Raw genomic sequence first — 26,189 nt, 5'->3', positions numbered from 1 at the left:
GACTTGGGTAGTTCGAGTTCTACCGTTACTTTATTTATTACCCTCTTGATTTTGAAAGGTCCGAGGAACTTCAGGGCCAGTTTGCGACAGGACTGAGGAAGGGGGAGGTTTTTTGTTGACAGGAAAACTGTATCCCCCACCTTTAGGTCCCACTCCGGAGAGTGTTTTTTGTCAAATTGCTTTTTGTATGCTTTTTTCGCTTCTTCCAGGTTTTCCTGAATTCCCTTCCAGCCTTCACGAAGTCCCTCCCACCACTGTTGGCACGACGTGGGCTGGGATGGGCTAGCTGGGAGGGCGAGCGTGGGGAACGGCTTGCCCTCGTAACCATTGATGATTTGAAAAGGGGAGGTTTTGGTTGAGCTATGGAGGCTATTGTTGTAGCCGTATTCTGCAAAGGGGAGGAGGTCTACCCAGTTGGACTGTTGGAAATTAATGAAGCAGCGGAGGTATTGCTCAAGAAGGCCATTAACCCTCTCCGTCTGTCCGTCCGACTGGGGGTGGTAGGCAGAACTCAATCCCTGCTCAATACCAGCCAGTTTGCAGAACTCCCGCCAGAAGTTGGCAACGAACTGTGTTCCGCGGTCACTAATGACCTTGTCTGGGAATGAGTGTAGGCGTACAATGTGAGTGAAAAAGAGCTGGGCGAGTTTTTTAGCGGTAGGTAATTGTTTGCAAGGAATGAAGTGAGCCTGCTTTGAAAAGGTATCGACTACGACCAAGATGACTGTTTTGCCCTGCGAAGGCGGGAGCTCCACAATGAAGTCCATGGAGACTACCGACCAAGGGCGGGTGGCCGTAGGGAGGGGGACTAGGTGGCCCGGAGGTTTGCCCCCCCTCCGCTTTGCCATGAGGCACGTAGGACATGAGAGTACAAACTCTGAAACATCTTTTTTCATTTTTGGCCACCAAAATTGGCGGGTGAGCAAGTTGAGCGTTTTAACATAGCCAAAGTGGCCGGCCAAGCGACTTGAGTGGCAGCGGTCCAAAACCTCTTTCCTGAGCGGATCGGGCACATAGATTTTTTCATTATGTAACCAGAGCCCGTTCTCGGCTTTGACCAAGTTGGGGGGGGCGGTCAACCTCTTGTTTGTACTCCGAGAGGAATCGAGAAAGTAATTCTAAGTCCGGAGGGTCGGTCTGTTTGCCGGAGCGGGTGGTGACCCCCCCCGCGATGGCTGAGGGGGAAATTAGCGAGTCCACCACTTCCTCCCTAAGACTGTCATGTTGGGGCAGGCGGGAAAGGGCGTCCGCTAAAAAGTTCTTTGAGCCTGGGATGTGTTTCAGCACAAAGTCAAACTTTGCAAAGAAGCCTGCCCACCGGATCTGTTTTGCAGTCATTTTGCGACGCCCAGTGAGGGCTTCCAGGTTTTTGTGATCGGTCCAAATTTCGAAGGGGACTCTCGCTCCTTCAAGCCAGGAGCGCCAGGTCTTTAAGGCAAACATGACTGCAAACGCTTCTTTGTCCCAGACTGACCAGTTTCTTTGTTCATTGGAAAATTTCCTGGAAATATAGGCACATGGTCGGAGCGCCCCATCCTCCCCCCTCTGCATTAATATGGCTCCTACAGCGGCGTCGGAGGCGTCGCATTGGACCACGAAGGGCTTTAGTTCGTCAGGGTGCGCTAGCACGGGTTCGGAGGTGAAGAGGCGTTTTAGCTCAGTGAAAGCTTTTTGACAGTCCGGCGTCCACGTTAGGCGTGCGCCGGGTTTTTTAGCCTCGTCACCTTTCCCTTTGGTTTTGAGGAGTTCTGTAAGGGGGAGCATGACCGTGGCGAACCCCTTTATGAAGTCGCGGTAAAAGTTAGCGAACCCGATAAAACTTTGTAACTGCTTGCGGGTTCGAGGGGGTTCCCAGTCTAACACCGCTTGGACCTTTGCGGGGTCCATGGACAATCCCTCCCCCGACACCCGGAAGCCCAAATAATCAAGTTCGGTCTTGTGGAATTCACATTTCGACAGTTTGGCATACAGTTTGTGTTTACAAAGGGTGCTTAACACTTTTCTGACCAAAGGCACATGAGACTTTAGATCTTGTGAATAGATAATGATGTCATCAAGGTACACCACCACCCCCTTGAACAGGAAGTCCCGCAGCACTTCATTGATAAAGTTCATAAAAACGCCCGGGGCTCCCTGTAGCCCGAACGGCATGACAAGGTACTCAAATTGTCCCAGTGGGGTGTTGAAGGCTGTTTTCCATTCGTCCCCCTCTTTGATGCGGACGCGGAAGTACGCGTCCCGGAGGTCGAGTTTGGTAAAGATTTTCCCCTTTGCTACAGTGTTTAACAAGTCCTTTATCAACGGGATCGGGTAGGCGTTGGACATGGAAATCCCGTTTATCGCACGAAAATCTGTGCAAAGTCTAAGCGACCCGTCCTTTTTCTTTCGGAATAGGACGGGGGCGGCATGGGGGGCTGTGGCCGGTCGAATAAAACCACGCTTTAGATTTTTGTCCAAAAACTTTCGGAGTTCCGCCTTCTCCGCCCAACCCATGGAGTACAGTTTCGCTTTGGGAAGCTGCTGCCCGGGGATTAGCTCAATGGCGCAGTCTGTAGGGCGGTGGGGCGGTAGTTCATCCGCTTGCTTCTCGCTAAATGCCAGTTTTAGGTCTCGGTACTCCTTGGGGATGGAGGCGACTTCCTCAAGTGTGAGGCACGCCCGCATGTTTTGGGGGGGGGCGTGCGGCCCCCACTCGGGGCGCCAGTGGTGATGCTCGCACCTCCAATCTGGGAACCGGACGATCTGTTCCTCCCACCTTATGTCGGGTTGGTGGCGGGCGAGCCAGGCTGAGCCAACTACCACGTCGAAGGAGCAGGAGGGGGCAATTACGAAAGTTTCAATTCCCCAATGCTCCTCGGTCCCTACCGGGACCGCCTGAGTTTCTAAAACACATGGTTCCCCCCTCATGGGCCCCCCGTCCATTTGCTGAAACTGCATCGGTTGTGGCAGGGGCGAGGTGGCTAATCCCAGCGCCTCAACTAGGCGGGGGGTGATCAAGTCCCTGTTACACCCTGAGTCGATTAGGACTCGGGCGTGCATGAATCTCTTTAGGTTCGGGTTTAGGAGGGTAACGGCCATAAAAAGTAAACCCCCAGTTGCTCTCACCGTGAGGAGTGCCGGCTGTTGCTGGACCTGCTTTGCGGCACCCATTAAAGCAGGTCGCTGTCGTTTCCCGCCGACTCGGTGTCATCCGACTCCTCGGTTGACTCCTCGACTGCCGCCAGGCTGGTGGTAAAATCCTCGTCAGTCGCCAAGGAAGTGGCGACGGAGCCCCGACTGGGCTCCTTCGACCGGCTGCTCTCCTTCTTCTTCGGGCCCGGGGTGGTTGGCCGCGCCGTGGGTGGCGTGGATCCCGCTTTCCCAGGGCAGTTAGCAGCAAGATGATTTGGGTCCCCGCATTGGAAGCATTTGCGGGCGGGAGACGGGGTGGAGGTCGTCGGGGCCTTCTTCCCTTCAGATTTAGTTGGGGTGTGTTTGGCTGCCTTTCTCGCTAGTTGCTGTCTCCTCATCCCCACGTGTTGGAGGTTGGTCTCCACCTCCCCGGCCAGTTGGATCCAGCCGACCAACGTATCGGGCCTTCCCTGACTGTAACAGCGGTCGAGGATGCTCGGATTCAACCCGTTGATGAACGCGGTGTATTTCATGACCTCGTTCCATCCCCTTGCTGCCGCGCAGTACCCCAGGAATTCGGTGGCGTACTCGCGGGTGGAGCGGTTGCCCTGTTCGATGCGTTGGAGGGCAGCGACCGCCTTCTCCTCCCGTAAGGGATCTCCATACTGGCGGAGCATCGCGTGCAGGAACCCTGCCACGGTAGCTAATTCGGGCTTTCTTCCCATGAAGAGCCCCACGTACCACTTGCGGGCCGCCCCTCTCAGTCGAGACGCAATGTGGTACACTCGGCTGGCTTCGGTCGGGTAATCGGCACCCCAGTGGGTGAAGAACGTGTCGCACTGGATAGTAAAGTATTCCACGTCCTCCGGATTCCCATCGAACGTAATCTTCAACTCTCTTCCCCGTCCCTCGGCCCCACCTGGCGCTCGCGGCGCCCCAGGCGGCGGCGCTGGGCCCGGTATGGCCGGCGGGATCGGGACGGGTGGCGCGGGCGGCGCCGGGACGGCCGGGGCCCCTGGTGCAGGTGGCGCTGGTGGTGCCGGAGCCGGCGGGGCCGGAGGTGCCGGGGCTGCTGGGCCCACCGGGGCCGGCGGCGCCGGGGCGGCCGGAGCTTGCGGGGCGGGGGCCGGTGGGGCGACGGGCGGCTGCCCCAGTGGCAACACTCCATACGGAATCCCCAGGACCGCGGTTTGCAAGGTGCGGAGCTGGTCGTGGATAGCGCCCAGGTTCTGCTGCATCTCCTCGGCCATCGTCACGCGGGAGCGGTGCACATCGCCGTGGATCTCCCGCACCCAATCGAATAATTCGTTGCGGAGGGTCCGGATCGGGTCCTCCCCCCCTCGGGGCTCCGCGCCCTCCGCCTGGCCCTCGTCGTCATCTCCTGCCCCTCCTTCGCCCAACATGCTTCGGTACCGCTGCTCCGCGGCGTCGATGGCTGCCGTGGACTTCCGTGGGCTCCAGGTTCGCGGAGCCGGGAAAGCGGCGTCGACCGAGAAGGGCGCTGGAACCTTAATTTTGCGTCGGACCCCCGTCACGTTTGGGTCGAGCGGCGGGTCCTCTGATGGGGTGGTGGGCTCTCCGTCGTCTGGTACTTTTGCCGCCATCGGGCCAAGCCTCCAGTACAGATAAGCCACGAACAATGGGATTACTGTTATAATGTCAGAACTCAAGAACGTCAAACGGATCCCATACTTAGTTACAAAGCTAGGATTTTATTGAAGAGAACTAGGTGCTGGAAAAGGCAAGATAACAGTAATGGCGAGAGCCAGCATCAGCTTGATTTTATACACGTAAAGCAAACATCTCACAAAGCCACAATTCACATCTCAGGGCGCAGCTGTCTTCCCACCATCACTATCAGTAGAGAGGATGCCTCCCTACTTCGAAGGCCATGCTGTTCGGCTTCAAAGGGTCCCAGTGTGAGAATGTGCAGAGACAAGACATAATTCATTCTACAGCCCCAAATATTTTGGATACCAGTGGGGCAAGGTTAATTACTATTCAGGCACTCTGGGTTAAGCAGAGGTTACAACATGGAGTCAGTTTGGTTCAGTTACAATACAGCTTTAAGGCACAGTTAAACTACCATACAGCATTGGTCACATTATAGGGGACCAGCAGCAAAGATACAAGTTCTGACAGCAGGCTGTTCTTACGTTCTTAGTTAGTTTTGTGATTGAAGGATGGAATATAAATGTTTACTGTAAATGAATAATCTGAAGCATGAGATAATATCTTCCAAATCTAGTTTAGAATTGCATGATCCTTGAATTTGTTGGAAGCTCTGAAACAGGACATGCTGGTTTGTAGATCTAGCAAAGCTATAGTATCCATCATTCTCCAGAGCTGGAAAAGATATAGTTATATACTATTTAAACCATCCACTTTCATATTTATCTAGTGCTAAAAGCATTAAACAAATTAGATCCTGCAGCTTGTGATCTACTAAGACAAATGCAGACCACTAGCCATAGATTGTGGCCTGCCAAATGCTTAACAACTGGGGCTTTTCCGTGTGGTTTTCCCTCTTCTGGTCGATTCTGGTCACATAATGTTTTGGTTCATCCCAATTTCCTTATGTATTTTTGTGTCCTTAATTCTCACTTCTCTCCCCTCCTGTGTTTTCTTCATGGTTCTTTTGAGACTGCTTTTATCCTGACGTCTTTCTGCAAGCCAATTTTGATTTAGGTTTTTCCTAGTGCATAATGTTTCTATTGTTTTTTTGACCCACTCACTCTCATCCACCTCCAGTCCACTTTTCAATGCATGGACTGTCAGCATCATTAAACCACTACCTCACTCCCCCCCACCCCGCAAACAGAGATTTCAATTTTCTAAAGAAGCCCAAGGTCCCTAAAATATTGATATAACACTGCATTGTTGTAATTATAGTTTAAGTAGGGCCTCTAAATCACTTTCATTTTTTTTATAAAGTAAGTCTCTAGCTGCTTCCTTCATGCCTTTTCACTTTTATCTCTCCAAGGGAGATGGCTAAAGACTTACATTAAACCCCCCCCCCTGAGGATTCCGAGAACCTGCTTAAACTATCATTAGAATGCTACAACATTATATTGATATCTTAGGTTCTTTAAACAAATAAGGTGGGTTATGCAATGTCACTGATAATGCCATCAATGATGACAGTACCCTCCCTTGAAAATAACTATTTAAGCCATATATGGAAGAAAATAAACTGACTCCAGAATTGCAAAAATACGCCGGGAGGGCAGACATGCCGAAAAGCAATGCCCTAACCAATTATAGTGCTTGTGGATTGACTCCCAGGAAAATCAGGAGTAACTCTGGAATGGGGAAATGGTCCTGGTTTGGCAGTCCCAGGCAGATAGATAGAATAAGAGGTTTCTCAAGCAACATATCAGATTGTTCTACATATTTTCCACCAGATGCCACTGTTGACTTAGTTCTAAGCATGCAAGCTTTGCAGAAAAGAACTGCAACATACCATACTTATTCAGATTATTTATTTGTTAGCCACTTCTCTATGTAACATGTTCAAAGCAGCTTACAACAAATTTAGGAAAATCAGTAAATATAGTGTAATTGATGAAAGAGGTAAACAATAACACTTCTGATAAAAGCAGTATAAAATAAAAAGGTGAAAAAGATAGGGCAAATTTCAGAACACAGGAGGTCTGCTTAAGCACCATATGTCATACGGCTCTAAATTAGGGCAGGACCAGGATAAACTCACAGCATGGGTCCAAAAAGCCAGAAATGCAAATTTGCACATGCAGTCTGAGGCCGAAATAAGAGTCAGTTGCATCAGCCAAACTTATATATGGGTTGGGTGCCCATCCTTTAAAGGGCTAGCAGAACATACAAAATAAAATATCTCATTGACATAGACTGAAATGAGGGCAGAACTTATTTTAAATATTTATATTCTAATTTTCCCCAGCAATCTCTTATATGTGGGTGCAGCTACATGTCCTTTGAGAAACAGAAATACTGTTCTAAACATTGCAGTAAAATCAGGAATTGCAGCAGCCCATTTTGTGAAAAAGCATCATAAACCCATTGATTTTAAATTTTTGGATGTTGACAAGATTCAGATGCTCTGCATTTTTGGTACTTCAGGGGCAACAGTGGGAGGACTTTTGGAGTTCTGGCCCCACTGGTGGATCTCCTGATGGCACCTGGGTTTTGGCCACTGTGACACAAAGTGTTGGACAGGATGAGCTGTTGACCTGATGCAACATGGTTTCTCTAATGTTCTTAATCTGGTTTTGGAGGGGCAGCCCATGTCCCTTACAACATATACTTCAACCCTTGGAGCATTCTGTTACAGTTTCAGCATTCTCCTCTGAGACTACAGAGGCTAACGGGTTTTTCTGCCTTGATTGTCTGAAAAAAGATGCCAGACAACAGAAGACAAAGGTAGTGTATTCCTTTGGAAGTGCAGCCCTAAGCAGCCTTGCATTGTAGTCAATGCACTTAGAAGTGTGTGGCTCTGTTTAGGATGGCATTGGTAGGTTCTTAAGAGACTTTATTTCATTTCCCAGTTTAGGTCCAAGCCTAATGCAAATTGGAGGGAAGGAAAGAGTCACATGATCCCAGGACAATGTGGACCTTGGCAGCAGGACAAACAGCCCCCTTCAGCCACTTTTGCTGTGCTTCACTTTGGAGAAGAATTGCTCCCAAAGCACTTTTTAAAGTGCCCCCCCATCATATGTGTGACTGCAAGTCAAGCCAGGGAATACCAGCTGACTCACATCACGTGTCTCATGTAATAAGGACCTTAGAAGTCTTGACAGAGTGGCACTGAAGCAGCTACCATGAGGCAGTGTTGAGGTTCACAGAGATATTCTTGTTCCTCTCAGGCAGCGGAGACAGCTGGAAATTCTACCTAAGAATTATTTTTTTTTCATTTATGGTAACTGGATTTCCAGAACAGCATGGTAGCAAAAATAGTATATACTATATCTGTTCAACATACATTTGTTAATAGTATTTTAGAAAAATGATCTACCCCTCCCCAAAGCTTCTTCTTTTACTTAAATCTGGATCAGGTATAACTACTTGGCTGTACCCAAACTGAAGAACTCTCATAAAAAAGGTAAAGGTATTCCCCTGTGCAAGCACTGGTCGTTTCCGACTCTGAGGTGATGTCAGGAATAATAGACTCTGAAGTCTTTCTCTGTAAATATGTGATGTTTATTCTTTTCCAGATCTCTTCAGAAAGTCAGGGAAGCAGTTGTCCAAATTACAAAGCTTGGTTGAGGACATAATTGGCAATGAACTTGACTGCCAGCACAATCTCTTGACAAGTTGGCTTGATCTGGGATTCAGGAAGGAGAAAGCCATATCTGCCCTTGTCACGAAGCTCAAAGGCGAAGGAGTATTTGATGCCTTGTCTGTAGGCCCAGTCTTCAGAGCAACCTGATGAGGGATCTGTAAAAGCAATGATTGCCAAATTAGGTGGTGCTACAGAGGTGATGTCCAGGAAGCAATGAGTTGGACCTTCTGACTCCCTTCCCCCAAATCATCCTCCATTGAGGGGAGTTTTTCTCCCTTGAAGGAAAATTAGCAGAGAACTCACAGGGTCCAACATAGTTTAAGTTAGAATCATAATTTCTAACTTAGTTTAGCCTTGGTTATTGAATCCCACATAATCACTCAGCACACAATTAAGGAAACACATCTCATCTCGCATATGGTCAGAAGATATCTGGAAAAAAATAATTGCTTCGTCCATCTCAGGGCCTAGTCATGCTATTCAAATCCTCTTTGAAGATAACTTCCCAGTAAATCAAAGCTCAAGTTTGTTTTTAAGAGCACATGAGATACAGTTTGGTATAGTGGTCAGAATGTCAGAATAGGGTATAAGAGACTTGTGCGAATCCCCACTCTACCACTGAAGCTTGCATGGTGACTGTGGGCTAGTTTTACTTTTTAATTTTTCCTTTGAAACAGTTTGGTGGTAATGGGGAAAAAGATATTTACCCTTTCCTCTCTTGGAGCTGCTGTTAGCTCCAGAGCAGGTGGAAGACAAATGCATGAATCCTCCTTACCATGGAGCTAACTGCAGGTTTGGCTAGGAAGGAAATTTAGGAAGTCTAATGCTGGAACTCCAGTGCTTCATCAGCCAATCTCTCAATAGGTACAGAGGAGACCAGAAGTAAACTGATGAGTGTGGGTCCAACAGAGGCTTTTGGGCACTGTTGTGTATGCGGACCAATGTGAAGACTATTATGTGTGTTCCTGCCTGGCTCATTGGAGCCTCAAGGACTGAGCTTGGGGACTCAGGAACAATGGGCAGCAGGATCCAGATACCTGCTGCCCTGCTCCAATCAAGGGCCCCCTGCTGGCTTGAATGATCCAATGGCGTGCTAGTGTGGGAACCTTGAAGTGTATATAAGTTGGCCCAGTTACCCAGTTCTTAGAGTGCAGCCCTATACTATGCTGTGCTGGAATAAAGAGCTATGATCACTACCACCTTGCCTCTTCATTGCGTCGAACCCACTATTTTATAGACACTGACTGTTCTTAGGGAACATAGAATGGAGTTGCCAAATGCCAGCCCTTTAATAACAGGGCTTCTGTGCTTTTAACTGTGTGTCCCCATCACTGTATCCGTGTCCTTCTTTTACACATATGCATAGAAACCTCCTGATGCTATTGAGTACATTTCTTCAGAACTGGTTGCATTTTTAAATTGATGCAGTGACATCTTTACCAGAAAAATGAGAAACTCTTACATATTGTAATTGCTGATGGTCCATACTTATATTCTTCACCATACAGACTGGATATGGCTTTGACGGCTGCCTTTGCAACTTCATTCTGATTTCAAACAAACAAAGCAAACTTTTTTTCTTATAAGTCAAAATACATAAGAGCAAATAACTATATCTTTGTTTGGACAGCATAATAGCTTTTGCCATTGTAGTGGAGGGTTTAGGAATAGCTTACAAAAACCCCTTTCAAGGTCTCCTTTAAGATTTACAGAGAAGCACATTACCCAAGCTTTGTAGAGAAACATGCCACCCCTGAGCAGGGTCTCCACTTTGTAGGGCTACTGACTACCTCCCCCTTTTGAATTTACATGAGGGGTACAGGCAGAATGGTGCCAGTGGATGCACTGCCCCATATGAAGCACTGATTCATACCACCTAAATCTAGTTTGAAAACCTGTCACTTTTAGTATGATAGCATCCACTGGGAAAAAAAAACAAACAAACATAAAACTTATCCGACATGAGCAGCTCTGATAAACCATAATTTCCCCCAATTCCCGATGAATTTCTCCAGGGTCTTTATAATCTTGGAAAAAGGAAAGGTCCCCTGTGCAAGCACCAATCATTTCCGACTCTGGGGTGGCATTGCTTTCACAACGTTTTCACAGCAGACTTTTTACGGGGTGGTTTGCCATTGCCTTCTCCAGTCATCTACACTTTCCCCCCAGCAAGCTGGATACTCATTTTACCGACCTCGGAAGGATGGAAGGCTGAGTCAACCTGGAGTTGGCTACTTGAACCAGCTTTCGCTGGGATCCAACTCAGGTTATGAGCAGAGGGCTTCAACTGCAGTACTGCAGCTTTACCACTCTGCGCCACAGGCAGAGTAATACTTGAAGTAATACTAAAAAAAGTCTACCTTTAATTTCAAACCACAAGGGGGAGTGCTCACAGCAGTGACTCTTTCTCTACTTTTCTTTTCCCATAGCAGCCCCTTAACCCACTAAGATCTGAGAGAGCTTCATAGGTAAAATGCCACAAGGCAGATACAAAATGCCACAAGTTCTGTAATGAGGAAATCAGGCAAAGCCAGGACCTGGATAGCCCAGTCTTGCCTGATCTCATCAGATCTCAACAGCTAAACAAGACTGGCTCTGGTCAGTATTTGATGGAAGCCAAAGAGGTCTAGGGTTGCTGTGCAGAGGCAAGCAATGGCAAACCACCTGTTTGTCTCTTGCCTTGAAGCCACATGAAGGGGTCACCACAACTCAGTTGCAACTTGACACACTTTCCACCACCAATCAGGCTAAACTGCTCCCTCCCCCACTTGTTCTACCATGTTTCTCTAATAGCAAAGCCTGTCATTAGCAGATGTCAGGATGTAATCCATTGGTTAGGATCACAAAAGAATGTTCAAAGGGAGCAACATGAAACTTCTACACTTTTACACTCACACAAATACTACAGTCACTTGCACATGATGAAAGGACAATAGACATTTCTATTGGCTACCACTGATTTTCCTCCTCCTTCCCACACTTTGAAATACCAGTGGAAATATAGCAGTCCCATCAAGCAAGGATGGCCTCATGCACATTATTTATCAGATTTTTAAAGGTTATAAAGTCATTATAAAGGTTTTAGAAAAGCAGAATCATTTGTGTTTTCAGTATACCAGCTCATTGTGGTCAGGCGCATTGTCATATGTATAGCCATAGGGGAAGAGCAACATCTGAGAGTAAGAATGCACAGTTAGGTAGGCCTTGATTGAAGAAAGGTGGTTACGGATAAAAGTTGTCATTGCTTTCGTTTCTGGCTCTGACTCTGCAGAAGACCCGCAGTAGGTTTCCTTACATGGATTTTTGGAAGAATCCACAGCTGTTGATAAAAAGAATATTTGCATTCAATTAATGATACTTGTAATGTGATTCATGGTAACAGAATGAATTAGATCACTGTAAAGACAATTCAGAGACTGTATCCACAGAAGTAGCTATTGTGAGATGAAAGCAAGGGGTCACCTAACAGACCGTTCTTGGGGTACCAACACACTATTTAACATCATATAGACAAGCACTGAACAATGAATTTGGCAATGAATTGTTGCCCTTACTTAAGCAAAGACTAAGTGGCTAGAACAGGGTTGCTGTGCTTTTAAAAGACAGAAATATAAAGCAGAGCTGTTCACAGTATTCTTGTATCTAACCCAGTGGTGGTCTTGAGCTCTGTCAGTAAGCTTGCATTTATACTCAAGTGTAGTGTCTGGCATAGTAATTTGAAAGCCAGCCAGCAAAAATATGATTATAGTCCAGTGATTATCCCCCACCCTGGAAAGTTGCCAGAATATGGGAGTGGTGACAGCAGCAAGCTGATACAGGTTCCTGCTAGAGTTGCCCCAGGGTAGCTTCTGGCCATGGAGAATGGGCATGCATTGCTGATGTCAGCAGCTCCAGGAACTGCCCCAGGAACTGCCCCAACTCATCCAGTCTCAGCTGAAGCTGGGAATGTACCATGCATGCTGGTGACAGTCAAGGCTGGGGAGATGCAAAGCTGGGCTGCAGGGAGCAGTCTAGCCCAGCAAAGTCAATAGCCCTGTAGGGGACAAGCCAGCAAGTAGCCAGGAGAACAAGTGCCCATGGGGACTGGGAACAGGAACGTGTTGCCTTCAGGGCTTGCTGAGCCTTGGCTCCAACCCTGCAGCAGTAATGGGGTTGGGTGAGGAAGAGCAGAGAAGTAGCCATAAGGGTGTGGAGTTAGAAAGAGCCTACTAAGGGAGGGCCCAGGATCAGACTGGGATGTAAATTGATGATGACCCAGTATTTGACCCTGGAGCACCAGAAATCATGGACAGTAGAAGGAACTTGGGTATAACCCCTACCTTCTTCATTTTGAGGCCCTGCAGGACCTTCTCAAGCTGAGTTGGAAGAAGATTGGACAGGCAGCCTGACTTTGAGAGATAGTTTACCATGAGCTGGAGCTAAAGGTTCTCTTCTGCTACAGGAGGAATCTGCTATAAAGGAACTCATTAGTATGTGAGGCCGCACCTCTGACAGCATCGTCATTTGCATACTAGGCCACACCCCTGACAGCACTGTCATTTGCATACTAGGCCACACCTCTGACATCACCATCATTTGCATACTCGGCCACACCTCTGACATCACCAAAAGTGTATAATGTCTTTTTTGGGGTGTGAGGAAAAAAAATCAAATTCCAACACACTACTACAAAGCCAGCATGGTGTAGTGCTTAAAGAAAGAAAGAGAAATAAAGCAAAAGACAGGAGAAAAGACTGACTGAATGAATGAAAGGGGGGAGAGAGTTGGAAAGAGAGAAGGAGAGAGAGAGAGGGAGGGGGTAGTGGGAAATAAGGCAAACAGGGAAAAAGAAATATTGACAGAAAGAAAGAGTGAGGGAGTGGAAAATAAAGCAAATAGACAGAGAAAAAGAAAGACTGACTGAAAGAAAAAATGAATGCATGAAAGGGGGGAGAAAGAAAGAAAGAACACTGCCAAAAAGAAAGAAATAATGAATGAATGAAAGGGATTGACAGAAAGAAAGAATGAATGAATGAAAGGGAGGAGAGAGTTGGAAAGAAAGAAAGAAAGAAAGACTGACAAAAAGAAAGAAATAATGAATGAATGAAAGGGAGGGAGGGAGGGGGAGACAGTTGGAAACAGAGAAAAAAAGAAAGAAAGAGAAATGAAATAGGAAGAAAGGAAAAGGGAGGGAAGGAATGAAAGAAAGAGAGGGAAAAAAGCAAGAAAGAAAGAGAAAAGAAAGGAAAAAATAAAGTGACTGAAAGAAAGGGGATGCAAGCAATTCACCTGTAAAAGTGCTGACTCCCACAAAGCCGTGGCTCTGTAGCTTGGTCCCTCGAGCCCTGCTGGGCAGCGTGACCTCGGGAGGCCCCCACGCAAGGGGTGCAGGCCTCCTGCTGGACACCTGCACATCAGGAGGCTCCCGCGCAAGCGTGGCAGGCCTCTCCAAGCCCCACTGGACAGCACGACATCGGGAGGCCCCCTTACAAGTGTGGCAGGCCTCCCCGAGCCCCGCTGGATAGCGCGATATTGGGAGGCCCCCATGCAAGTGCGGCAGGCCTCCCCGAGCCCCGCCAGACACCCAGACATCAGGAGGCCCCCATGCAAGTGCAGCTGGCCTCCCTGAGCCCCGCCAGGCAGCGGGGGAAGTCGATGAGGCCGAGCTGGAATGCTGCCTGGACCAGCCGGAACGGTGTTCTGGTGTGTTCTGGCTCAAGAAAAGCCCTGGTTACTATAGTTTAAGCCTATTGATATCAGTTGGTTTAGACTGGAGTAACTCTATTTAGGATTGCACTGCAAGTCACCTATGGCCTTTAAAAAGTTACTTACTGCCCCATGCAACACCAAAGTTCCTGTTTAGGTCAACACCGACACAGTCACTATTGTTGGATGTCTTGGAACGACTCTTTCTCCACAAGCGATTCTGCTTAACATAATGATAGAGAATCTTAAAATCAGTATATGGCAGTTCATTGTTTCCTTATGTCATCTTTATACCTCATGCCCACAGATAGTCAACCCATCTTTGACAGATTCATGTTTATTATGCAAATCTTCTCCACACCCTGTACCTACAGAGAATTTCATAATCGGGAAAGTTACTTTCCTTCATTGTCTCTTGGATTTTAGGGTCTGCCTTAGGAAACTCAGGTTACAGGGATATGTGCATAAAGCAAAAACTTGGAAGTAAATATCTTGGGAGCAATTTACTTGGAATTTACTTCCAAGTAGAACTGCTTTAGGCATATATCACTTATATTCATACCAAATTAGTAATCAAAACTGAAATACATTCAGGAACTGCAAGATATACCTTAGTTTCAGTCTGCCCTGTGTTTGGTCATTTTCTCCAGGAATATGCACACTTTTTAAAATTCACCTGAGATCATGCAGTGGTTTGAGGAAACAGAAATGTTTACACCAAAATGCCAATCAGCATAATCCTCCTTGGCAAGAATACCTGGTTGGACAACATTCATGTTAGGTGCATATTTTTTAAAAAAGCCATAATTAGGTTTGGAGTTTTGATTTGTTGCTGTCCCTTTACTGGGAGTCTCCAACTTGGGGAACTGAAGATTATGCTGTTGTCTGTTTATCTTCTTCTCCATAACTTGGTCTCTCCTCTCTTTCTTCAAAATGTCAGGAATTTTCTACATGGAAAGCACTTGGATGTAGGTATAATGAAGCATACAACCCACATGTAGGGATGCTAGTCTCCATGTGGGACCAGGGGATCCATAATTAAAACTGATCTCCAGACTACAGAGATAAGTTCCCTTGGAGAAAATAGATGCCTTTAAGGGTAGACTCTATGGCACTGTGCCCCACTGAGCTCCATGCCCTCCCTACGCTCCATTCCCAAATCTCCAGGAGTTTCCTAACTTGGATATGGCAACCCTATTCCCCGCCCCCCCCCCCATCTTCTGCCAGTGGCTGGAGGGACCTGGCAACACCAGTAGATCACCTCATGTAGACTCTCATATAAGACTATTTCAGAGGGTATGGGCCATTGGGGCCAAAAGAATATATACGTTTAAAAGGCATAGGTGATTGACATGTGATGATCTATATGCGGTTGCAAGCTTGTGAGAAAAGAGCAAGGAAGACAGGCTAAGCATCTGCTGAACCCTTAGTATCCATTTGCATTGGGTCCTGCAGCTTCATTAATAACCAACTGGTTTGTTGATCTTTTCAGTCTACTGCCTAACAGCTTCCCATGGCTTATAAACTGTAAAGAACGAGGGCTCTTTTTGCACTTGTAGCTAGGGCAATTACATTTGAGCATGTGTGGATCTAGTATTCCTTGAACTATGTTATAGGTTCCACCCAGGGGTCACACATGTGGCAAAACTGCCGACAATATATCTAATTACCCACTCACCTTCTATTTTACCTTCATTAGGGACCCATGAAGAAAGGTATTTGTGTGCTGATGAGAGCTTTCAAACTTCAGAGTAAGATTTTGAACCCAGAAGGATAGCCGTGCCAGTCTGTTGCAGCAAAATTTAATTTATTTTTTATTTATATCCTGCCCTATCCCGCAAGTGGGCTCGGAGCAGTTTACAACAGTGACAAAATTAAGTCCAGAGTAGGGTTGCCAGGTCCCCCATGATCACTGGAGTGGGATGGGGGAGTAGGGTTGCCATATTCAGGTTGGGAAACTCCTGGAGATTTGGGGATGGAGTCTGGGAGAACAGAGACCTCAGTGAAGTACAATGCCAGAGCATCCATTTCTTCCAGAGGAACTGATCTTTGTAGTCTGGAGATGAGCTGTAATTCCAGGAGATCTCCAGGTTCCACTTGGAGGGTGGCACCCCTAGTCCAGTGGCACCAATTGATGAAGTGAACTCTAAATCATGAATTATGCCTATGCTGGCATAACATTTGTTAGCCTTTAAGATGCCACTGGACTTTGGTTTAATTTTTAAAGTAGGATTTTGGTAACTGAAACCAGACTTCAGTTTCAGCATGGAAACTATGCCATTCATAGTTCTTGAAATATTGTTTCAGAGAATCATCTGACTACATATGAATGTAATTAAAGATCTAATGTGTATGTTTTGTTGTAACTAGTATTTATAATTTATTCTCAGTTCTGTTTTTTATTACCAAGTCAGGAGCACTATAGAAAAATAAGGCAACTTTGCATGGCACCTGGGTCCAGCTCCAAATGTAGCCATCTATGTTGAATACAGGAAGAATATAGAAGTGCATATTGTCCAGTATATTTGTCATATTCTGGTCCTTTCCATATGTCTGGATGGCCTGTCAATGACAGCTCAGAATCAAGTTGGTTTAAGAATTATTTTAAGTGAATTATTTCATCATGCATCATCGTAATAGACCTGCTGTAGGAATCTGTCAGCTATCCTTAAAGAGAACTTAAAGGTAAGGGTAGTCTCCTGTGCAAGCACCAGTCATTTTCGACTCTGGGGTGACATTGCTTTCACAACTTTTTCACGGCAGACTTTTAACAGGGTGGTTTGCCATTGCCTTCCCCAGTCTCTACACTTCCCCCCCAGCAAGCTGGGTACTCATTTTACCGACCTTGGAAGGATGGAAGGCTGAGTCAACCTGGAGTCGGCTACCTGAACCAGCTTCCGCTGGGATCGAACTCAGGTCGTGAGCAGAGGGCTCCGACTGCAGTACTACAGCTTTACCACTCTGCACCACAGGCTCTTAGCAGAACTTAGGTAGATTTAATTTGTTTGGTGGGTACAGAAGTCATCACTTCTCCTAAGAAGTCTGATGTTGCAAGTTATTAGTAGCAAATTGATTATGTGGGAATTAATCTCTGTTCGTATGTTTGATAAATTCTCTGGTTTAAGCATGCAGGAGAAGTGGGGATAGAACACAGAGGGGATAGAAAGATCTATATAGCATAGCAAGTCATGGAGGATAACAGTTTGGAATGATCCCCTATGCTAAAAACTCCTTGCAAATAGAAACAGTTCAGTAATCAAAGACGGAAAACAGAAATGTTGCCCCACTGTTGTTTGTCATGCAATTCAGAGCTAGAACTCATCACTCGCAGTCTGAAATGGAGGTGTTCATTCATCTGCCTTAGCATTCTACCACCACCTTGCCACTCTTGTCCCCAGCATGTATGAATCAGGCCTATTACATTGGAAGGAAAAGAGGGTCTTCAACTAACCTCTTTCAGAAACCACTGGCAGAAAGCAGGTGAAATCCACTCTCGTGCATGAATTCCACAGTCCATGAAAATGGCCTTTTCCCTTCCACTTTCTTTTCCAACCTGTTTTCAAAAATTGTTTATGGTTGGAAGCAATTTTAAAGGAGGTACAGTTAGTTAAATGTTGAACCTTTGGCTCCATTCTGAGATCTTTACAGAAATAGATTTTGACCTTTAAATAGTTATGCAGTTGGGCAAATCTTTGCACAGTTTGTTAGAATTGCAATCCTATGCACACTTATTTGGGAGTAAATCCAACTGAACTCTTTGGAATATTTGAGCATCTAAAGTAGAAGAAGAAGAAGAAGAAGAAGAAGAAGAAGAAGAAGAAGAAGAAGAATTGCAGATTTATACCCTGCCCTTCTCCCTGAATCAGAGACTCAGAGTGGCTTACAATCTCCTGTGTCTTCTCCCCCCACAACAGACACCCTGTGAGGTGGGTGGGGCTGAGAGAGCTCTCACAGCAGCTGCCCTTTCAAGGACAACTCCTGCAATAGCTATGGCTGACCTAAGGCCATTCCAGCAGGTGCAGGTGGAGGAGTGGGGAATCAAACCCGGTTCTCCCAGATAAGAGTCCGCACACTTAACCACTACACCAAACTGGTAAGTGGGTTTAGGTCAGAGTGACTCTGCATTGGATTACACTATTAGTATTTTATCTGTTTGTTGAATATTATCCTGGAAAGAATTTTATACCTTAAGGAGATACATGGGTCGCTTTTCAAAGGTATTTCCAATCTTTATGCGGGAAACCAGCTTGGGATACTTTTTTGCAATTCTAGCAGTCCATGCAGAAATCTGAAGTAAAGAATAATGTATCATTGTTCACCTAGTATAGTATTAAGCGTTAAACACTGAAATCTGCATATGATTTACTATATATGATTTATTGATTGCTGCTCATGATACTGTAGCAATAAACTATGTGCTGATCACTAGCAAGTGGTCCAATAACTTCTGGCACCAATTGTGACATCCTCAGCTTTTTTGTACTTCCTAAGGATGCCAGGTGATAAGAAAAGTGGTCTGCTTTGTTCTTGTGCAGTAGCTTGATCTGCAGAAATGAGCAAGTAACATTTTTTGTAGCATGGAAATAGGTATCATTGCCTGTGAATGGCTTCATATTCTAGATCAGGGGTGTCAAACATGTGGCCCAGGGGCTGAATCAGACCCCAGGAGGGCTCCTATCAGGCCCTGGAGCAACTGCCTGTTATTGCCTTTCTTCTCTCTATCTCTTGCTTCCCTCTGCATAACAGCTTGCTTTGCAAGGCTTGCTGAATCACACAGGAGCTGCAGAGCAAAACCTCTATTTTCTCCATTGGTTGAGGCTCCTCCCTTGGGGAGGAAGGCAGAGCTTTTATTCCAGACTCTCTTAATTGCACAGCAGAGCTACTGAGCCAAGGCTCTTTTCCTTCCTCCTCCTGGTCCCTGGGGAAGGAAGGAAAGACCCAGAGCTTCCTTTGCCCAGTTCATTGGATCCCGTGGGAGAGATACAAAGAAAGACCTTTAATACCAACAAGTGCTAACATTTTAAGCATGTTTTAAGGGTTTTTTTTGTTTTTGTTTTTTAAAATATTTAATTATGTTTCTCTGTGTCCTTTATACAGTTTATATCATTGTTTGTTGTTGCTGGCCTGGCCCAACATGGCCTGGCCCAACCTGACATGGCCCAGCCCGAAAAGGTCTCATTTATATCAGATCCAACCCTCATAACAAATGAGTTCGACACCCCTGAGAACTAATTAAAGGCACAGAACTAATTAAATGGCAACTCTACCTTTATCTGAAGCAGAATGCAGATTGCAATGGCTTTGCAATTGTAATTACTTCTCTCTCCCCCTCTTCTGTTGCCCAGATAGCTGGACTCCAGTTATTTCTATATATAGCCATGTGGAAGAAAGTAGGTAAAGCTATATGCTCTTTCTCCACAACACTTTCTGAGTCTTTCATTTTAGATTCTTCCAGTGACCTCCCCCATCATGAACTCATATTCATGGAGGAAAAACCACTGGGAATGATCTTGCTTCTGTTCTACTTGTGAACTAATTTTCATTTGACTTTTAAAAATCAGATTACACATACTAAATTACACACATGCATGTTTTATCAAGTACAAAGTATTACATGTATTTTTCAATGTACCTATCTTAAAATTAATGGGGGGGGGGAGCTGATCCAAGCCTGACTGTAGCCACTACTGATAAATAGGACAGAATGAAAAGTAGCACAATAAACACACACATGTACCCATTATATGTTACAGGGTATGTGGGTATCTTCAGTAGGAGCATGCCTATTTGACTGCACCAAAAGACCAAATAAGAACTGGTCACACAAACCCCACCCAGTTCAGCCAGTGGTACTTTATGCACTAAAAAACATTTACTTTCCAGACAATAACATTTCTTCTGTACCTTGTGCCATTCATTATATTTTGTGTAACTGTGTCTGTTGGTGGAATTTTTCTCCTTGCCAACCTGTTTTTCAATGATTTCTTGCAGGTTTGGAAACAAAATTCTGTGTGGTACAAAATCACAAGAAACTATTACAAAGGCTGTAAGAAAATAAGTCATGCACATACAGTCCTATGCAGAGTCACTCTGGGCTAAACCCATTGATTGCACCAATAGTGTCAAATATGTCATACATTATACACATGCCATAGATCATATGATACATACAACACATGCACAACACACGGTTTTAACTAGCTAAGGGAAACCTACTCATACTGTATTTTATTCTTCTCCATGAGAGTCTGCACAATGTTGGACTGAACAGCGCTGACATGGAAATCTACTTCTTTCTGGTGGACAATATGCAACTCTGAGTCTGGGTACCAAAAGTTGAGCTGCAAGGGAAGAAAAAAAACATGTTGAATATTGTTGAAATACATGTTGAAAATCCCATCAAAAGGCATGGATGTTGGACATTTTTGATACTTGTTTCTTTTCTGATCTATTTTTGAGAACATTACAGAACCACTTTGAATTACTGAGTTTATGCTTTTTTAAAAAACAAAAAAACCACTGACATACAAAATGGTTCTCTGCTGTTAGCATAGTTGATATAAGCATAGGCTGAATTTCAGGAGAATATCTTCTATAAAACAGGAAAACCAAAGCTCCTATTTTGTAGGTAGAGAGTAGGCAAATTCTGCACAACACTTAAATGAGAATCAACTGAGAATTTTAAGTAGAGATGTAAAGGTAAAAAAAGGTAAAGGTAGTCCTGTGCAAGCACCAGTGATTTCAGACTCTGGGGGGATGTCACATCACAATGTTTTCACGGCAGACTTTTTACGGGTGGTTTGCCATTGCTTTCCCCAGTCATCTACTCTTTCCCCCTAGCAAGCTGGGTACTCATTTTTCAGACCTCAGAAGGATGGAAGGCTGAGTCAATCTTGAGCCAGCTACCTGAACCCAGCTTCTGCTGGGATTGAACTCAGGTTGTGAGCAGAGAGCTTGGACTACAGTACTACAGCTTTACCACTCTGTGTCACAGGGCTCCTGTTTTTTTCTTTTTCTTTTCAGGACTGGCCATTTTAGATAGCAAAAAAAAAAAAAAATGGCTAAAACTATAGCCAGCTGAAAGAGTATCTGGAAAATACCAATAGGATATTTTGGATTTTTTTGGCTCTGATTTAGTTGAATATATATATCGAATGCAAGTAGGGGTGTACATTTGACTAAATCAGAGCCAAAAAAATCCAAAATATCTTATTGGTATTTTCCAGATATTCTTCCAGTTGGATATAGTTTTGGCCATTTTTTTGCTATCTAAAATGGCCAGTCCTGAGAAATCCCCCAAATATTTGAGATTTTCCAGGACCACTGGGTAGTCAAAGTTAAAGAGTATTTAAAGGGATTGTAATCATTTCAAATACCTTTTGGGTGGACTAGCTACTTGGAGAAGGTGTTTAAAGGAACAGTTATGGTCTATTGTGGAGAGGGGGAGGGAAAGGAAATTGTAAACCACTCTGAGACTCCAAGTGAAAGGTGGGATATAAATCCAACCTCCCCCTCGTCCTCTTTTGATCTTTAGGATTCTGGTTAATTGCTTTTACCAGTCTACAGGAACTTTTTCATACCCTGCCCTTCACTTGGAGTCTCAGAGTGGCTTACAATCTCCTTCCCTTCCCCATCTTTACAACAGAGACCCTTTGAGGTAGGTGAGGATGAGAGAGTTCTTCAAGAACTGCTCTTGAGAGAACAGCATTGAGAGAACTTGTGGCTGACCCAAGGTCATACCAGCATCTGCATCTGGAGGAGCTGGGAATCAGACCTGGTTCTCCAGATTAGAGTCCATGTTCTTAGCCACCTCACCAAACTGGGTTCTAATTACACTAATCCTTTATTGATTACAGACATCTTGTATGGATTCACCTTATTATGCCCCACTTCATGACATTTTAGTTAGTGATGCCTGATGAAAGGCTAAGTGCTGCTCAGACTTTTCATGTCTTTAATAAACAATTGGTTAGTTCCAAACTAACATTTCCTTGGGTGCAAGGATTTTTGCCCACAGAGTGACATTTTCATGCTGCTCTTCTCTCTGGTAGCACTTCAAAAATGCCCCCTACACCCCCATACCCCCTCCTGCTGGAAGATGGAGGAAGCATGGAAACTGCATTCTATATGCAAAGATGCTTGTACCTGTGAAACCATCTTGTCTAGATCCAAGTCTTATTTATTTAAAAACAGACAAGACTTTATATAAAGATTCAGACCATAAGAAAGAAGAGCAAGTGTCTCACCTGTAAAATGCTGGCCAAATACTTCATGACGTTCACTTGCTTTTCATTATCAGGCTTCGCACGAAACACTTTCGCACTTCAGAACATAAAGTCAAAAGATGAGCAGAACATCAGGACATGAATAACCCTTCCCTGATTTAGTTTTAAGTGAGAAAGCTCTACCTGTCAAAACTCTGTGCAGAACTGAGAACAAACGCATTGGCAATCAAGCCCAAAGCCAGAAGGGACTTCAGATTTCTTTTCTTCTGCTGCAATTGATCTCTGTCATCTTTATTTTCTGCTTTGTGATCATATGACTTCCTCAGGAGTCTTCATGGGGTGATGTGAGGTTTCTGCTGTTATGCCCACGCTCGTATTTAATGAAATTACAAAACCTATTAGTGCCTTTAAACTAACTGGGGTGGCCACTTTTGCAACAACAGTGGCTACGTACAATTGTCCTATGATGTTGTCAGTCAAACATAATGAAGAGAACACCTGTGGAGTTCATGAGATATGCTTTAATTTCACTGGCCTGGATTTGTGCTTAGGCTATTGCTTTTGAAGAAAACGTACTAACCTTGCTTATGTATGGCCATTTTTCTTCATCCGTACTTCCCAGTCAATGGGGGAATGTGCCAGAACTGTAGCTACTGAGCAAGTTGATGCAGGTATCTTGACCACATCCTTGTGGATCTAAGGCCAGCTCTACATACATTCTAGCAGTGTTGTGGTTGCTACTAAGAAATGTTTTCATATGCTGGGGCATACCAATCCTAGTAGCCATGGTGGAGAAGGAAACCTATTGCACAATCATGCAGGTCCACATAGGAAGATGATTAAGTATAGCAGCTGTATGATGCATTCACTAGATGAAAACACTGAACAGCAGCAAGCGTCTGGACACTGTGGTGGCGGCCACAAGCATAGCCACCTTCAAGAGGGGGTTAGATACAAATATGGAGCAGAGGTCCATCAGTGGCTATTAGCCACAGTGTGTGTGTGTGTGTTTGGCCACTGTGTGACACAGAGTGTTGGACTGGATGGGCCATTGGCCTGATCTAACATGGCTTCTCTTATGTTCTTATGCCAGCTTAATTTCTGGGTTTGGATATAGGATGCAGTCTATGTTGTAAGCTAAGAGAATGTACCACATATAGTGGGGAGCCAGTGGCTGGAATGTTGGACTAGTATCTAGGAGACATAGGTTCAAATCCCCACTCTGCGATAGAAGCTTGATGGGTGACTTTGGGTCAATTGCACACACTCAGCCTAACCTACTTCACAGAGAGAAAGGCAGGGTCTAAATGGACTAAATAAATACTTGAGAATCTGTAAACTATCACAAAATGATGAAACTATCACTTTTTAATCTTGTTTTGCTCATCCCAGCCTCTTGTGATAGACCATGGATGCAAGGGGTTAATTATTCCTTCTGTGTTCCTTGATTCCTTGCCTTGGCTCTCCTTCTCTACACCCAACAAGGACCCCTCCATACAGGGTTGTCAAGCCCCTGATCAGGGCAGGGGATTCCCTGCCTGGAGGTACTGTTGCCAGCCTCCACTCCAAGTGATGGAGGGGGAAAAACCCACACAGATGGAGCAAGATGATATTGCTTCCAGGGGAAATTGAGAAGTGACAGTGGTAGTTCTAAGAATTGCCAGAAATTCTGTGGTTCCACCATTGAAATCTTTGTACTGGCAACCTATCCTCACACTATTGATTGCTCCCCTTTCAATTATTTTGGGCTGAAGGATTCCTGTCTTTGGCTTTGCAGTTTTCCTCTGTACAGGTCAGAAAGTAACCAATCCATGCATGCTGCCCACAGCCCACCTCACCCACTGGCACTGAAGGAAGCCTCCAAGTACAGGGCCCAAAGTTTAACCTCCTCCTCCAGGGCGTTGTTTAGCATCCATTTTATCTTTATTCTTTTTTAAAATCATAAATGTGCACACAGAATTTAATCTTTCTCTCAATGTGCTGCTTTCTTTATTTAGCAACCACTTCCTTTCTTATCAACATATTGTTTTATAACTGACACTTCCTTTGTACAGTCAGTTTTACCACAGAAGTTATCTTTCTGTCATTTACTGAGGGTCTCCACTTCAAATTATTCTGCTTATTGTGGCCTACAGGGTAGTGTTTAGGCTTGGATACAAGAGCCTTTGGGTTTTGTTGGCCTAGATTTGTGCTTAGCCCAGTTCTTTGTTCTTTTTTTTTAAACAAGGCCTTCAATGAGAAAAAAAAAATCAAACCCATGTATGCGATTTTAACATTGGGTCACCTGACAGTACCATGTTTTCAAAAACCCAATTTCCATCTATAAACTTAGAATATTAATTATTTGCTTGGCAAAATTGTTGAAGTTGTAAAGCATTTTGTCCATTAGGGGTGGGTCATTTCCCAGAGTTTTTCACTCTCAGTTTGCCTGTGCTCAAAGGGTCTGTCTGAGAATAAAATGGAGGAAATAAAGTATGCTGCTTTTAGTCCCTGTTGTGGAGAAATGTTAGATATAAATGAAATAAACAAATATGGCTGAAGATAGAGGGACAGATAAAAGGTGGGCAGGAAGCAGAGAAGGTTGAGGATATGAGGGCTGCCAGGTGGAGGGAAAAAGGAAAATAGTGTGAAGAAGTTAAGACAGGAAAATAGGTAGCCTTTGCAATTCCTTGCAGGTTTCCCACTTAAGTAACTGGGCCATAGTTCCCTCGGTCGAGGGTGCCAGGAGTAGAGTAGAGCAGAAAACTGAAGATGGGAAGAAGATAATGGTAGGCTGCTGATTGATGGGAAGGAGATGAGGCAGGAAAGTGGAAGAGGCTATGGTGCCTTTCCAGAAAGAAAAAGAGGAAATAGTCTGTTTGGGGGCAGGGGGGGCAGGCGGAGGGGGGAATTCACTTCACAAGTCCTTGTGGGTTCCTGCTCGTCAGTACATAATAGCTAACAAACACTAAAGCTAACAAACATTTTTTTTAAAAAATATATTCTGTAATGTTACTTTTAAGGATTGAGTGAATCAATAAAACATGCATGAAGGTATGTATGAATAAAGTAATTCTGAATAAAAAACTTGCACATTCCCTTGGCTCTTAGAAGATGCATCCCCATATATCTGTGAGAGAAGGCAGTGCCTCTTAGATGCCTACTACCTCGCAGTCTTTATAAGTTCTTGTATTATAAGCAGTTTTTTCTTCTAACATTTTTAACATTTGGCACCTGATCAGGAACACCTTTGCTAGTCAATCAAAAGGTTTTTATCAGCTAAGCATGGATCAAGTATTGGGCTAATTTACCTCTGTTGAGCTATAGGATATGTATTAATGCATCCTAAGAGAACAAGGATGACTGATACTGTCAAGGTCCCTTGAAAATGCACCAGCCTTGATTTTCTTCTCAATTTCTGTTTATTGTCTTCAGTCATTAGGTGCAGGTTCCTCCTTTTCAGCTAAACATCCTGTGGAGATGTGGGCTCCCTTCTCTTTTGATTCTCTTCAAGTATCTTCACAAACAATAAGGATGAAATATTTTCTCAAAAAGCCAGGCAACAATGAGAGTAATTGTGTTTCCTTAGAACCCTCATGTTACATTCTCTGTCTTCCTCATCATAGTCTGAAATGTATGGAATCTCATTAGGAAATCAATTCTATAACTTTTGAATGTTCTTGTGCCGGTCCAGGAAGAAGAGCCATTTTAATTTATAGTGGTATACATCTAAGTGGGTGCTATGGCAACCAGAGAATACTTAAGTAAGATTCTATACACACATACATTACTGATCCTTAAACAGCTGTGACAGCTCAGAGAATTCAGATGGCTGCTAACCAGTTGGCAAGCTGGTGGCCAATATTATCCTACCAAAAGGAGAGGAGAATGTTAACACACTTCCATTCCTGATCAGAAACCTAGGAAGCAGA

General features: G+C 44.8%; 2 protein-coding genes across 3 annotated transcripts in view; both read right to left on the bottom strand.

The window, feature by feature from the left end:
- Window positions 1-26,189, bottom strand: part of GYG1 (glycogenin 1) — a 571,889-nt gene that overhangs the window by 72,539 nt on the left and 473,161 nt on the right. The gene's annotated exons all lie outside the window — the stretch shown is intronic.
- On the bottom strand, window positions 8,297-25,696 carry LOC132574338 (mast cell carboxypeptidase A-like). The gene is made up of 12 exons (XM_060242701.1): window positions 25,569-25,696; window positions 22,462-22,608; window positions 22,300-22,375; window positions 20,270-20,394; window positions 19,958-20,060; window positions 18,240-18,341; window positions 17,505-17,606; window positions 16,505-16,615; window positions 14,180-14,273; window positions 11,485-11,687; window positions 9,831-9,915; window positions 8,297-8,523 (listed from the first exon to the last, which is right to left on the bottom strand). Exons 1-12 carry the CDS (start codon window positions 25,694-25,696, stop codon window positions 8,336-8,338), a joined length of 1,464 nt encoding a protein of 487 aa, XP_060098684.1. The 3' UTR covers window positions 8,297-8,335.

Source organism: Heteronotia binoei, chromosome 6, assembly GCF_032191835.1.
Source record: "Heteronotia binoei isolate CCM8104 ecotype False Entrance Well chromosome 6, APGP_CSIRO_Hbin_v1, whole genome shotgun sequence".
Lineage (NCBI taxonomy): Eukaryota > Metazoa > Chordata > Lepidosauria > Squamata > Gekkonidae > Heteronotia > Heteronotia binoei.
The sequence above is the reverse complement of the archived record's forward strand: the minus strand, read 5'-3'. Positions and strand labels throughout refer to the sequence as shown.